A 13753-nucleotide genomic window follows, 5' to 3' on the forward strand; every position below is an offset into this window, starting at 1 on the left:
ACCTTTATAATTTTAAGACTACTTGATGATCCACTATAGCAGTGCTGACAGTCAAAAATACAAATTTGTCTTGCACACTTTGTCTCCGTCCTTCTCTGAGCCCCTCATCCACTCGTCATCTTTGTATCTCTCCATCTCCAAGCCTTTCTTAATCTTTATAAGCAGTACTGAATTTTTGTTTGGTCAGTCAATTGACAGATAAAGAAACCCATCACCATGGTTAAGAGGCTGCAAATCAAGCTCCTGAGAAATCTACACCCATCTAGAGCTGATCAGAGCTGCTTCCTGTCCAGCCAGGACCACTCCACCTATTAAGGCATTAGCTTGAAGGGTTACCTGTAGCCAAGTGGGAAGAATCGAGCCCTCAATGACATGTCTACCAAGTTCCATTAATTAGTCGGGTCGCTGGTTAATTATCACCAGTGTCCTAGAGTACCGTGAAACTGCCTGGTTCAGGTATCCGATTACCAAGTCCACCACAATCAGGAACTGCCATCTTGGAATCACCTGGACTCAAAGAAACCCAGCTCATCTATTTCCCCTGCCTCCCCCCAGGGAAGATGGTCCTTAGTGGGTTAGATACCTGACCCAGTGTTAAAGACAACATGCATTTGACTCAAGCTGTGACACATCCCCACTCTTACTTATGACCTGGTGTGCTGGATCACTCATTACCACAATGAATACTGAGTGTCTTTGGAGATCACAACATAAAAGCTAGCAGGATCTCAATGTAAATTTTGGAAAAGGTGCTAAACTTCGCCCCTGGTGAACATGTTTTTGAACAGCAAAGTGAACAAATTGTTAAATATTCCGGTGGAGTTCATGTATGATTTTGCCTTCTGAGCTACAATTCTGCACATCCAGCACAAAAATACTGTGCAAAGTATCTTTATGCATTTCCATGCTTCACAAAAAACAGAACTCACTTAGCAAGTTTTTAAATATATTACACAGAGAACCGTTTAATGACTAGTTACTGATTGTTACTATTCCCATATTTGAGAAAACACAGGTTAACTTTGCTCACTGCCACATCTACAAACTTCAGGAATTTCTACAAAACTTATGTATAATTTGGATTAAGTCAAATTTGCAGACAAAAGTGGTGAGCAACAGAATTTTTCCACAAAAATTAGTGTACTCACATTTTGTCAGTCTCCAATCAACCTCACCTCTTAAGGAGAGGCTATTTTACCATGGTGATAAAGGATGCATTTTGCTTTCAGATAAAATGGGCTTTCCACCTCATTTTACCTTTATAATTTTACAATAAGACTAGTAGATTTCCCATGGTGTTTGCCACAAGTAGTCTGGTGTTTGGGGCACAGTTGTGATGTTTATCTGTCTATCTCAAAAAAAAAAATTAAGAACAAAGAATTTGTATTTATGTAGCACCTTCCCAGCCAGGGCCATGTAAATTTTATGGATAAGTTGAAAGTTTTTGGAAATTTATAATTTTAGATGTGTTATGTTAGAAATTGTATTCTCCTTGATTTTGGTAGTCAGCTAACGGAAACAAAAAGGTGCCCAACATTTACAAAAATATTTTGAGAGATTGGATTAATTTGACTTCCCCTTTCTTTTAGTGGCAGTTGTTGCTGACAGCCCATATTTGGTTTATTTTATTTTTAAAAACTTAACGATAGGAATCAAAAATCACCAGTTTGTTGCGTTCTGTGGTGCCTACATGTTGAGCTGTGATTTGTTATGCTTTTACCTTTTTATTAGCTTAAATTTTGTATAAATCAATGAGAAATCTGTACATACAGTGTAAACACCTGAAATATGGTGGACAGAGGTACTGTATTTATGTCTTAGAGGTATATTACAGAATTTTAAAAAAATATCTATATATTTTTCAAGGCAATGGAGTCAAAGTCCCTGCTAACAGGGTCAATGTCTTCTGCAAGCAAGATGCTTCCACTTGATTGGTATAGTGGAGGAGAAAGAACTTTACATCTCTTAGGAGCTTTCATCAGAAGTCCCCAAGGGCCCAAAAGAATAAAGCTGATGAGATCACCAAACACAAAAATTTAGCAAATACACATTTTATAATTTTCAATTTTAGAAACAAAAGTATGTACAACAAATTTACTGAGTATTCTTAAATTCAAACAAAAACTTGCTAACATACATTTCAAAGCACTAAACTGGTCACATTTCTAGATTTATGAATATTAACCTTCAGTAAGTTGATTTGCATTTTGGTGCAACCAGTAGTGAATTATTCTCAAATTTTGTGACATTTCACAAATACCACTGTAATTACTCTCTTCAGCAATAAAATTTGTATATTCGTTAACAAAAAACTCATTCAAGTAATAAAATCATCCAACTTCCCTTTTCTTACTCACAGAAAAATCCCCCAGAGGCTTGCTGTAATAGTTCATAACTTACCATTGTAGCAGGATTCCAGGTCGTAGTAGGAGCAAGCTTTGGTTGCCAGTTTGTTCCTCCAGTCAATTTCCTTTCCCCAGGCTGGTTCCAATGAAGATCACTTCTTAGGCAAAGGACATTATTTAATCAATGTTTCTACACTGTAATTAATTTATCAGGCATCACAATGCCTATATGCATATTTCTCACACGGTTACCTGATTGAGCCAATCGTTAACAGACCAAACTAGACAACACAGACAATAAAAATGGAAATAGTCAGACCTTTTCAGTCAAAGAAATTGTGGTTACAGAACTGAAATTAAGCCAGACTATGTAGCTATGATTAGTTGCATCTTAGTGAACAGTGTGTCTTCAAACTCATTCATAATCATATTAAATTACAGATTGTTCTGCCACAACGATAAAGGCCATTGATGCAGATTGGCATGCAAAATAGATGTCAAGCTTCATTGTTAGTGTTCAGTTTTAGGTAGATTTTATGAACTACTGCCAAGGGCAATGCTGCAAGGTAGCATAAAGGCCTTCCTTCAAGTGATATACTTTTATAACCAGTCCTTTTATGTTTAGCAAATCCCATAATGCAATAGGACAGTCATTTAAATTCATCCCAACAAGTATGAAGAGTTTAGATGAGTCAAATGATTCAGATTGTTGGACATTATACATACCAGGATAAAGCAATTTTAAAAACCACTAGATAAAGTTCTTCTGTATCGTAATCACTGAACAATGGTATAGTATATTTTAAATATACTGAAAGAGTGACTAGATGTCTGCATTTTATTTATTAATTTTTAAGATGCATTAGCAAGTCAAAATTTAGAAACAAAGGGAAGGGGAAAAAAAGCATGCAAGATAAGCAAAAGATGAATTCATGTAGATTTGCAATAGTAAAAAGTGGTAAACTGTAGAATCTACTGAAACTTAGGTCACTACAGCATGTTAATTCAATTAGACCAGACTTTGCTATTTTCTGACATAGTCCCTCCATTCAATTATATTGCTACTTTGGCTTTCTAAAGTTATTTTTTTAATTCAAAAAGAGGTATCAAATGCCTTGACAGTTACAAATATGTGAGGAATCGCTTATCAAGAGATATTATACACCTATCACCAAAGTACCAAAGGGGCTAGGGCTACTTAAAAGTTTTGTGATTCTATCGCTAATCTTCTCATTTGTACACATACAAGATAGTACTGTGCACTGCAAAATATTCCACATATTCAGTGCTACTTCAAAAGAGAGCCTCTGAAAAGATCCTAGCTGCTCTGAAAAACATGCATAAAAGGATTGGTCCTTACTTCTTAGCAGATCCATTTCCGATTCCCAAGTCTGCAATACATGAAATTGACTTGTGTTACTTAATCTGCACTTAGGAAATAAACATTGATAAAAACATAACTGTGTACATCTTCAAAATACTTACTGCCTACAAGGTTAGCCAATGATGAATCCAAATCCTCTCCTACTAGCTTGCCCGGCTGCTGCTTTGAAGTTGGTTGAGTCTGATTCTGCAAAGCTACAGTTGGTTTCAGGAGTCCACCTAATCCGTCAAAGTCTTTGGAGGTCAGTAATGCATTACAGTTAGAACAACACAAAAAAAAGTTTTGCTGGGACATCACTTAACACTTGCATTTTACCAATAAAGATTAAAATGTTAAGTCCCAACTCACCCATTCAAGCATGCCAAGCAAAGCCAAGGACCCACAGGTATGGATGGTGGAGGAAAAAAAAAATAGAATAACGTAATAGGTTTATAAAACAAGCCAGAAAATGCAATTAAAGCATTACACATTTACTGAATATATAGCTACTGAAAGAGGATCCAAAAAGTATTAACCAATAGTATGTTTTTTCTTTCAGCCATACTTAATAAAAACCCAGTGCAGCAGCATGCAGAAAGACCAATAGTGCTGCATGCAGGAAAAGAACTGGACTAGCCAAAAAGGATCACTAAAGCATTTTGCTAGCAGTATTTCAAATACAGAGATGTTTAGATACAATTGCAACATATGCCACTAGAACTGTCACAAGTTTAATGCTGTACAATGTTAAAAATAAAACTGAGGCATAAATAGCCTTGACTGTATGAGACGTACTCTCCCTCTTCCACATTCCCCAAATCTTTGTGCTTTTGAATACAGCAACTCAATGGTATCATTGTTAATTCATTTGGGCAATAAATATTTAACTCCAATGCCACTGAATCAATTAAATGGAAACTCTGGGCACTAATTAGCTTCTAGTTGATACAAAGAACACATTCAATATCTTGTTCCCACCAATAATTTCAAAAAAAATAATTTCACAATTTTCAAACTTTTTTTAAAAAAAAGACAGCAGCCACCAGAGGCTACATGGACAGAAGTCTTCCTTCGCCAGTTCAGACTGCCATACTAATTGTAGATTGTTCGTTACATGAAATCTAGAAGCCTTGTGCGTTCTAATTTTTCTGCTTGCAGAGTACAGGATAATGAACCTGCAAGTTCCTCCTGGATTAACCACTATTTTTTTTTAAATGTGTACTGTAATTTAAGTTGTACATTTGTCCCATGTAGTTTAGCTTGTATTAAACAAGCAATGTGGCATTTAATGACAGGCTGTCAAAAAAAATTTCCAAAGCATCAAATGATTGCTCAAAGTGGAAAATGCTCACTCAAACTATTTTTTTTTGCTAAATGAATTGACGAAAGCAAATTCATGCTGGGAGCTAGATATTGGGGGAATGGTCAGTGTATTAAATACAACTTAAATGGAGCATGGTTTCACTTGAACAGTTACTTTAAAAGTCTTACAAAAAAGTTTTTGACTTCGCTTGCTGTAAAGGTAATCAGTTCTGAACCAAAGTTCATTTTATGATATTATACAACTTCCATTTTGCCACAATATGAAGTAATTTCTACAGTGCCTTAATTTTGACTTGCTAAAGTAATGCAGTTTCGGTGGATGCAATGAACTGTGGTGTTCTTCAGAATTCTTGTTCCTGCAAAAAAACGGATTCATTTTCATGTGCACGCGCGCGCGGAGGGAACAGAGTCGATAGCAAAATGGTCAATAATTTAAGTATATTAATCGCGTGCCTTTATGAAGAACATTGCACGGGCACACATGCACCATCCATGGTAGCAGAGACGGGAAATCACCTAGGAATGCCAATTCCAAGAAACACATTGCCATATGTGGTCAGGTCATTTTTCCCTAATCTAGTGCATACAGAGTCCTGTTGCAAACTGCAATCTTTGACCGGAAGCAGTTAACGCTGACAATGCAACACCCAAATATTTAAACCGAACAAATCCAAACAGTACCAGGTCAAAATATTGACTAGGGGCTGGGATATCCAAACAACAGCATATGGGCCATAGGCAGTTGATCAAGTCCCAGCCCTGACGTTGTATTTTCTAATCACGTGCTTAAACTATAGTTAGTTTTGGTTTCTTGAAACTCATGGGCCTGACAGACATAAAGCCAATGAGTAAAGCATATGTTTTCTACCAATTAGAGAGCAACCTTTTCCACAACTGCAGAGTTCAGGAAGCTAGAACCAACAGCAGAGCAAATATAGTTTGAAGATAGAAGAATCCATCAAATAAAATGTACAACGGGGAGTCCTGTGGGATAGATGGGAGCCACAGTGGATTATAAAAGGAGATTGGGAAGCAGCAATGTAACAAAAACCACTACATATTTTAACTGCAGTACAAGTTTACCTGTAATATTTTGCAGTAGTTACAACTGTAGGAGAACACAAATTTACCAGAGGGGCATTTCTTATTATCTAACTACTATCTTGTCACTTAAAAAAAAATCTATTCCTTTTTAACCAAAATTTTGTTTTCCCGATGAACAAATGCCATCAGAAAACTATCAGTCTTCTGTACTGTTGATAGTAGCACTAGAAAGCAAGATTCAACCATAGGCCAGTAGCAGTAGTAGCAGGGGGAAATCGGGAATAGGCCAAAGTGGTATAATGCTGAAGCTAAATAATAGTAACACAAATAGAAGACGGGGAGAACCTCAGACTGAATGTTTGAATTTTTAATCAAATATCAAGTGAATGCAAAGAGCCCATGAGTAAACAAGAGCCAATATGCAAGTCTTATATTAACAAAGGTAACTCAGTCACAATCCTTTTAAAAACAAGACCACCAAATAGGCATGTTCCAAACCACTTCAACTTTAGCCAAGATCTTCTTCAGCTTAACAAGTCAGGGTCTCTAAAAAGCTCAGTACCTCTTGGACAGATACCCATGTCAAATCGTGAGATCAGCCAGTTATCTGGTTAACATATATGCATGCACCTCAGTCGGTTAAACATTTCACACCAGACTACTTTCACAGTGAAACCCCTTTCAACATCAAATATGGACATGAATTCTGGTCTAATAGTCAGTATATACAGTAAAACTGACTGCACCAGGCTAAATGCTATAGAGGTTTTTGCTGAAACTTCACTAATTTAGGTAGTTTGTTTATAGAGTTTCATTGGATAATTCAACCTTAACATCTCATGTGATCAAAAGAACACCGTGCAATTCAGAATGAGGTCTTGTATACAGAAAGGAACAGGGAAAGATCAAAACAGCAGTGCAAAAGTACAAGTTTCTTAAAAGAAGAGGGTCCCTAGGTGATACTTTCCTTCCCCTCTCCATGGATGACAGCAAATGCTATTGTTTGCAGAAACCGAACAAATGAGGGAAATATATAAATAGTGTTTTCCATTCAAATATTTGATGTGAATTATATGAATCTCATCAGTGTACAAACACAAGATCTCTGACAAGTTTGTGGCAGTCCACATAATGAAGAGGTTATTCTTACCACCAGAATCAATTATGCTATTGGCTGTGGCGGTTGATTTAGTTCCAAATACAGACTCGAAGTCAACATTAAGGCTTGCTGATGATGGTGCCTGAGTAGCTGGTGAGGGATTGAACCCTAAAAATATAAGAAGCATGGCTGTATTAGATTTGATAATTCAACAACAGAAAGAGAACTTCACAACTCAGTTGAATACTCTTGTTCTCGTACCAATCAATACACAGTTTTGTCTTGATGCAGTAATTGAAACTTAGCATTTTTAAGTGACCATTTTCACTTGGCTATATTCTCTCTTTCCATTAAACAATACTTTCTGTAAAATGTTTAAAGTGTGATATTTATTTAATTATAAACAGCTCACTCAGACATTTACTGTAGAAACATAAAAAATATACTTTTAACGCTATCTTTTGAAGTAAAAGTCCCAGTCAACCATTCTGGGTATCACTCATCTCATTTCACCACCCTGCCGCTCCTGCTTTTGTCCCACTTTTCTCCCACAAAAGCAGTGTTCCTGACTTCTCCCCACTTGGCCCCTCCCCAAGTCACTGCTTCCAGCTTCTCCCCTCTTCCTTTTCCTCCCCAAGCTGTGCTGTTATTTGAAGTTATTCAGGCCACTCAACACTGTGGGCAGGGAACTTCTGTTCTTGCCAGAATTCCCACCTACAATTACTTCAAATAGCAGCAAGAAAATTGATTTTCAGCCACGAGCACAGACCTCGCCCTCAAAATGTGGTTGGTTGGTGTGTATTCAACATAATACAGCATAACAATTATCAGCAAGAGTCTATACCAGAAAAAAAGTCACCAGTATAAAGCTGATATAATGATACTGGTATGAAATCTCTAGGTGCAGCAAGTAAGATTGCATACCAGTACCCCCGTGTTTAAAAGCAAGAAATGTTCATATCAGAAACCCTTACAATGCCTTTGCTGAATTTTTATCATGACACAGATTCATATCTCCAGTCAGTAACCTGTGGGTTTTTATATTTGCACACTGTCTAAATAAGACAGTTGACCTGGTTAGAATGTGGAGCTCGCAAGCACATGGAGTAGTTGAAGCAAATAGTATGGATGCCTTTAAGGGGAAGCTAGAGAAGTACATGAGGGAGAAAGGAATAGAAGGATATGCAGATAAGGTTAGATGAAGCAGGGTGGGAGGAACTCGTGTGGAGCATGAACACTGGCACAGGCCAGTTGGGCCAAATGACCTGTTTCTGTGCTGTAAATTCTGTGTAATGTAATATTCTGTTAATGGAGGCATCTCTCACTGCAACATTCAGTATCTTAAGAAGTGATTTTACATCAGGTAGCCAGGAAGGTTAATCATTTTGTAGGTTTACAAGTTTAGAATGGCTGTCTTCTGTGCTGTATCTTTCAATGATTCTATAAGAAAGAAAATTCCTATTTCTTACCAACCAATTTTAGAAATAGGAACTTCTCGAAAAAGCAGCACTGTCATCACCATCATCCAATAATTGGTCAGAATAAATCAAGCCATTGCTTCTACTAGATTTACAGCAGAAACAGGGCATTCAATAACTTCACAAACAGTCTTGCTACTGTGAAGGTATAGAATGGACAGCTAATTGCAACCCTATTTTGGAGCCATTGTTCCATTTCCATCTAAGCGATACATTTCACTTTCCGCCTAATATCCAAGTAAAACTATTATTGTTTTTTTTTATTCGTTCATGGGATGTGGGCGTCGCTGGAGAGGCCGGCATTTATTGCCCATCCCGAGTTGCCCTTGAGAAGGTGGTGGTCAGCCGCCTTCTTGAACCGCTGCAGTCCGTGTGGTGAAGGTTCTCCCAGTGCTGTTAGGAAGGGAGTTCCAGGATTTTGACCCAGCGACGATGAAGGAACGGCAATATATTTCCAAGTCGGGATGGTGTGTGACTTGGAGGGGATCGTGCAGGTGGTGTTGTTCCCATGTGCCTACTGCTCTTGTCCTTCTAGGTGGTAGAGGTCGTGGGTTTGGGAGGTGCTGTCGAAGCAGCCTTGGTGAGTTGCTGCAGTGCATCCTGTGGATGGTGCACACTGCAGCCACAGTGCGCTGGTGGTGAAGGAAGTGTATGTTTAGGGTGGTGGATGGGGTGCCAATCAAGCGGGCTGCTTTGTTTTGGATGGTGTTGAGCTTCTTGAGTGCTGTTGGAGCAACACTCATCCAGGCAAGTGGAGAATATTCCATCACACTCCTGACTTGTGCCTTGAAGATGGTGGAAAAGCTTTGGGGAGTCAGGAGGTGAGTCACTCGCTGCAGAATACCCAGCCTCTGACCTGCTCTTGTAGCCACAGTATTTATATGGCTGGTCCAGTTAAGTTTCTGGTCAATGGTGACCCCCAAGATATTGATGGTGGGGGATTCGGCGATGGTAATGCCGTTGAATGTCAAGGGGAGGTGGTTAGACCCTCTTGTTGGAGATGGTCATTGCCTGGCACTTGTCTGGCACGAATATTACTTGCTACTTATCAGCCCAAGCCTGGATGTTGTTACCAAAGAAAAAAATGTCTACAAAAACTTTGCATATTACAAAGCACTTTTCTAGATTTACTTATAATTAAATAAAAAGGGAACAGTCTAGAATTAATTGCATAATAGAGAAAATGCAGGAAGTTCACTTTGCAATTTTTCAAGAACATCATTTTGAGCTTCAGTTACATGACAAGTATCATTGTGGTATCAACACTAAACCTGATAAATTTGTAGTGCAAACCCTACTGATCACAAGATACTGTTATCTTTGCCATTCTGCACAAGGAGATCACCTGAGTTTCCCTAGAAATCATGCTGCGTGCAGTATACCCAAGCTATGCAAGTGCCAAGCAGAATTAGGTGCAGGGACAAACCTCCCCATTGTCATCACTAATGTAATTTGGCACATTAAATGGATGTAGGAGTATGAACTTACACATTCTCATAACACAAGAACAGGGCTTTTGTATTACCACACTCACATTTATACGGTGACCTGTCCAACAGCACACAGTTTAACCTTCCTGAAAAAGCATATTACATTCATGATCAGACTAAGTTTAGATTAAAAATGTGGGAGCATTTGTCGATGATTTACAAACAGAAAAGCATACAGGACTGGCATTTTGAGTAGCTGAATGCAACATACAATATATAATGTCTCAAGTTTGGTATTCCTTCTAAATGTTACAGTAATGCAGTAGTCAGAATGTGTGGGGGTACTGGTAAGCTTTTTAGGGAGTGGGCTATATTCCATGAAGTACCGAGACAGTACTTGATTAAAACATCTTACTTTTGTACATTAAGTAGCAAATTATTCAAAACACTCACCTTATTGAAATCTTTGGACAACTTGGCCTATTTCACATGCAAATGAGCACATTCAGTATTTCAGTACACAACAAACAAAACTTAAAAGACTTGACCTAACAGCACTTTCAGAACAAGAAACAAGGTATAAAACATACCTGCAAATAGACCAGCTACAGCAGGGGGCTCAGTTCTAAACTGGGAAGCATTAGAATAGGCTGGAGGACCACAGAAGGAATCTGACAGATAAATTGTGCAAAGAAAAAAAGGACAGAAAGATAAGCAGCCATTACTGAGTAGAGGGTGGAAGACAGGACACAAGTAGAAATAGTACAAAAAAAAGGCTAATTCTTTATTTGTTAATTGCACGTTATGATAGTATTAAACAAACTAAAATACACAGCGAACGTTAATTCTCAATTTTTAACAATGACTAATTAATCTATAACTACAATTCCACCTGTGCTTCAGGCATATGTACATTGATAATTAATTCCCAAAACAGTAATACTAGAATTTGCAATGGATATGTCAGACTACTTATGACAAACAGTTCAGAAGCTTATTTCAGCTGACCATATTCTAGCATTTTGGCTCATAAATGCCTTTTAAATTGAAAAAAAATGCTGATGATCCTTCCTTTTACCAGCTTAAAACTACCAAAACCCAACACTACATACTAAAGACTTGGCAATAAAGAACAGAACATACATGGAACATACTTGTACCAGACTAAATTATAAAGGGAAAGGATGCCCTATTATCTAATTTTAAGGTGCAGTCCTTGAAGGCTTGTTGAAAGAAATTACCAAAACAAGGTGGCTGCCAAGTGTTGTGCGAAAATATTTGATTGAGATTTCTATAGTAATGGAAAAGACGAATGAAATCTTCCTTTGTGCACTAAGTGGAAAAATAGAAAGAGAGAAAGAAAAATAGGAAAAGAGGAGAGAGAAAAAAAAAAGGGAATCTAGTATGTCATTACATCTATCACTTCACAACCAAGTAATTACTTTTGAAGTTCAAACACTTGCTATGTAAGCAAAACAGCAGCCAATTTGCAGGTAGCAAGTCCCACAAACAGCAAATGAGATGAATGGTCAGTTCATGTTTTTTTCTTTTATTGGTGTTGGTTGACTGAAGAATGTTGACCAGAATTACACAAGTATTCCGTATGCTTCTTGGAATATGGAATCTTTAATAACAATTTGTATTTATACATTTGTCTTTAACACAAAAAACATCAAGGTGCTTACCAAATATGTGTAATAAAAAAGGAAACCAAGCCAGGAGGGAAATTAAGTGAGGTGATCAAATGTAGGTCAAAGAGACGTTTGAGGAAGTTTTTAAAATGCGAACAGGTTTGGGTAGGGAGCTCCAGTAGTACCAAGGTGGCTGAAGGTTCTGCCACAAATGATGCATCAAAGAGAGGGGAGGAATACGCAATAGATTAGAATGAGAGGAATGGAGCATTCAAGAGGTGAAATATGGCTGGAAAAAATTGTAATGATAAGGTAGAGCAAAGTCATGGATATTAGCCTTGGAGGGAGTGCAGTGTAGATTTACTAGAATGATACCTGGACTCCAAAGGTTAAATTACTAGGAGAGATTACATAAACTAGGGTTGTATTCCCTGGAATTTAGAAGATTAAGGGGTGATTTGAATGAAGTTCAAGATATTAAGGGGAACGGATACAGAAACTATTTCCACTAGTTGGGGAGTCTAGGACTAGGGGACATAGCCTAAAAATTAGAGCCAGGACTTTCAGGAGTGAAGTTAGGAAACACTTCTATACGCAAAGGGTGGTAGAAGTTTGGAATTCTCTTCCACCATCGGCAGTTGATGCTAGCTCAATTGTTAATTTTAAATCTGAGATGGATAGATTTTTGTTAACCAAAGGTATTAAGGGATATGGGGCTAAGGGGGGGGGGGGGTTTATGGAGTTAGGAACAGGCTCGAAGGCTAAATGGCCTACTCCTGTTCCTATGATTTCTAAACAAGTACATGGATTTAGATTTAACACTTCTTGATGTGGAGCTTCCAGAAGTTCTGACTCACCCAGTACTGGATGTTGCACAAGCAGTCTGACAGCACAAAAGACAGTCAGACGGTCAAGAGAAGTGGAGCTGGGCATCATCGGTGTACATGTGAAAGTCAACCCCATGTCTGCGGATGAGGTCACTGAAGAGCAGCTTGTAGATAAGGGTGGATACTAAGGATAGATGCTGGGGAGATCCTGGAGGTAACAGTGCAGGGAACAGAGGAGAAGCCATTGCTAGAGATGAACTAGCTGCAGCCAAATAGATAGCAAGGGCAGTCTCATGAAATAGATGGCTCAAAAATAAGAGGGTATGGCAAATACCAAGGACTGTAAAAGACTTCAGAACACAGTCAGAATGGACAGACAAGTGGCACTTGCAATTTTATGTAGAGAAGTGTGACGTGATGCATGTTAGGAGAGAAAAAGGGGTGCAAATACACAATTCCTTGAAAATGATCAGTTTCAATCCAGTAAACAGGGAAAGATGATTTCCTTTGGTTCTGGATTTAGTGAGTTTGAGGAGAGTGATTAGGTGAAATTTCTTTATGCAGCAATACTTTGGTATTGGAATAGTTGAGGCAGAGACCGATGCATCTTTAAAAGGAAGAGCAGATAAACATTTGAAGCTGAGGAAGATACAAGCTATGGGGAGCAAGCTAGGCAGTGAGATTAGCTTTAAGTTGCTCTTGCAAAGAGCCAGCACACCAACAGACCAAATCATAGAATCATAGAAGTTACAACATGGAAACAAGCCCTTCGGCCCAACATGTCCATGTCGCCCAGTTTATACCACTAAGCTAGTCCCAATTGCCTGCACTTGGCCCATATCCCTCTATACCCATCTTACCCATGTAACTGTCCAAATGCTTTTTAAAAGACAAAATTGTACCCGCCTCTACTACTGCCTCTGGCAGCTCGTCCCAGACACTCACCACCCTTTGAGTGAAAAAATTGACCCTCTGGACCCTTTTGTATCTCTCCCCTCTCACCTTAAATCTATGCCCCCTCGTTTATAGACTCCCCTACCTTTGGGAAAAGATTTTGACTATCTACCTTATCTATGCCCCTCATTATTTTATAGACTTCTATAAGATCACCCCTTAACCTCCTACTCTCCAGGGAAAAAAGTCCCAGTCTATCCAACCTCTCCCTATAAGTCAAACCATCAAATCCCGGTAGCATCCTAGTAAATCTTTTCTG

At 38.4% G+C, this 13753-nt stretch overlaps 1 protein-coding gene across 23 annotated transcripts in view; it reads right to left on the bottom strand.

The window, feature by feature from the left end:
- picalma (phosphatidylinositol binding clathrin assembly protein a) overlaps window positions 1-13753 on the bottom strand; it is a 133717-nt gene that overhangs the window by 25387 nt on the left and 94577 nt on the right. For 6 of the 23 annotated variants that reach the window (XM_067986298.1, XM_067986290.1, XM_067986296.1 and 3 more), the window contains exons 14-18: window positions 10673-10753; window positions 7226-7342; window positions 3831-3962; window positions 3706-3736; window positions 2401-2503 (exon numbers count right to left, since the gene is read on the bottom strand). In XM_067986298.1, coding sequence (XP_067842399.1) covers window positions 2401-2503; window positions 3706-3736; window positions 3831-3962; window positions 7226-7342; window positions 10673-10753 — 464 coding nt within the window. Of the gene's footprint in view, window positions 1-2400; window positions 2504-3701; window positions 3737-3830; window positions 3963-7225; window positions 7343-10672; window positions 10754-13753 lie in introns of those variants that run through there. The other 17 variants (XM_067986310.1, XM_067986309.1, XM_067986299.1 and 14 more) reach the window with 8 other exon arrangements.

The sequence above is a fragment of the Heptranchias perlo genome, chromosome 6 (genome assembly GCF_035084215.1).
Source record: "Heptranchias perlo isolate sHepPer1 chromosome 6, sHepPer1.hap1, whole genome shotgun sequence".
Taxonomy (NCBI): Eukaryota; Metazoa; Chordata; class Chondrichthyes; order Hexanchiformes; family Hexanchidae; genus Heptranchias; species Heptranchias perlo.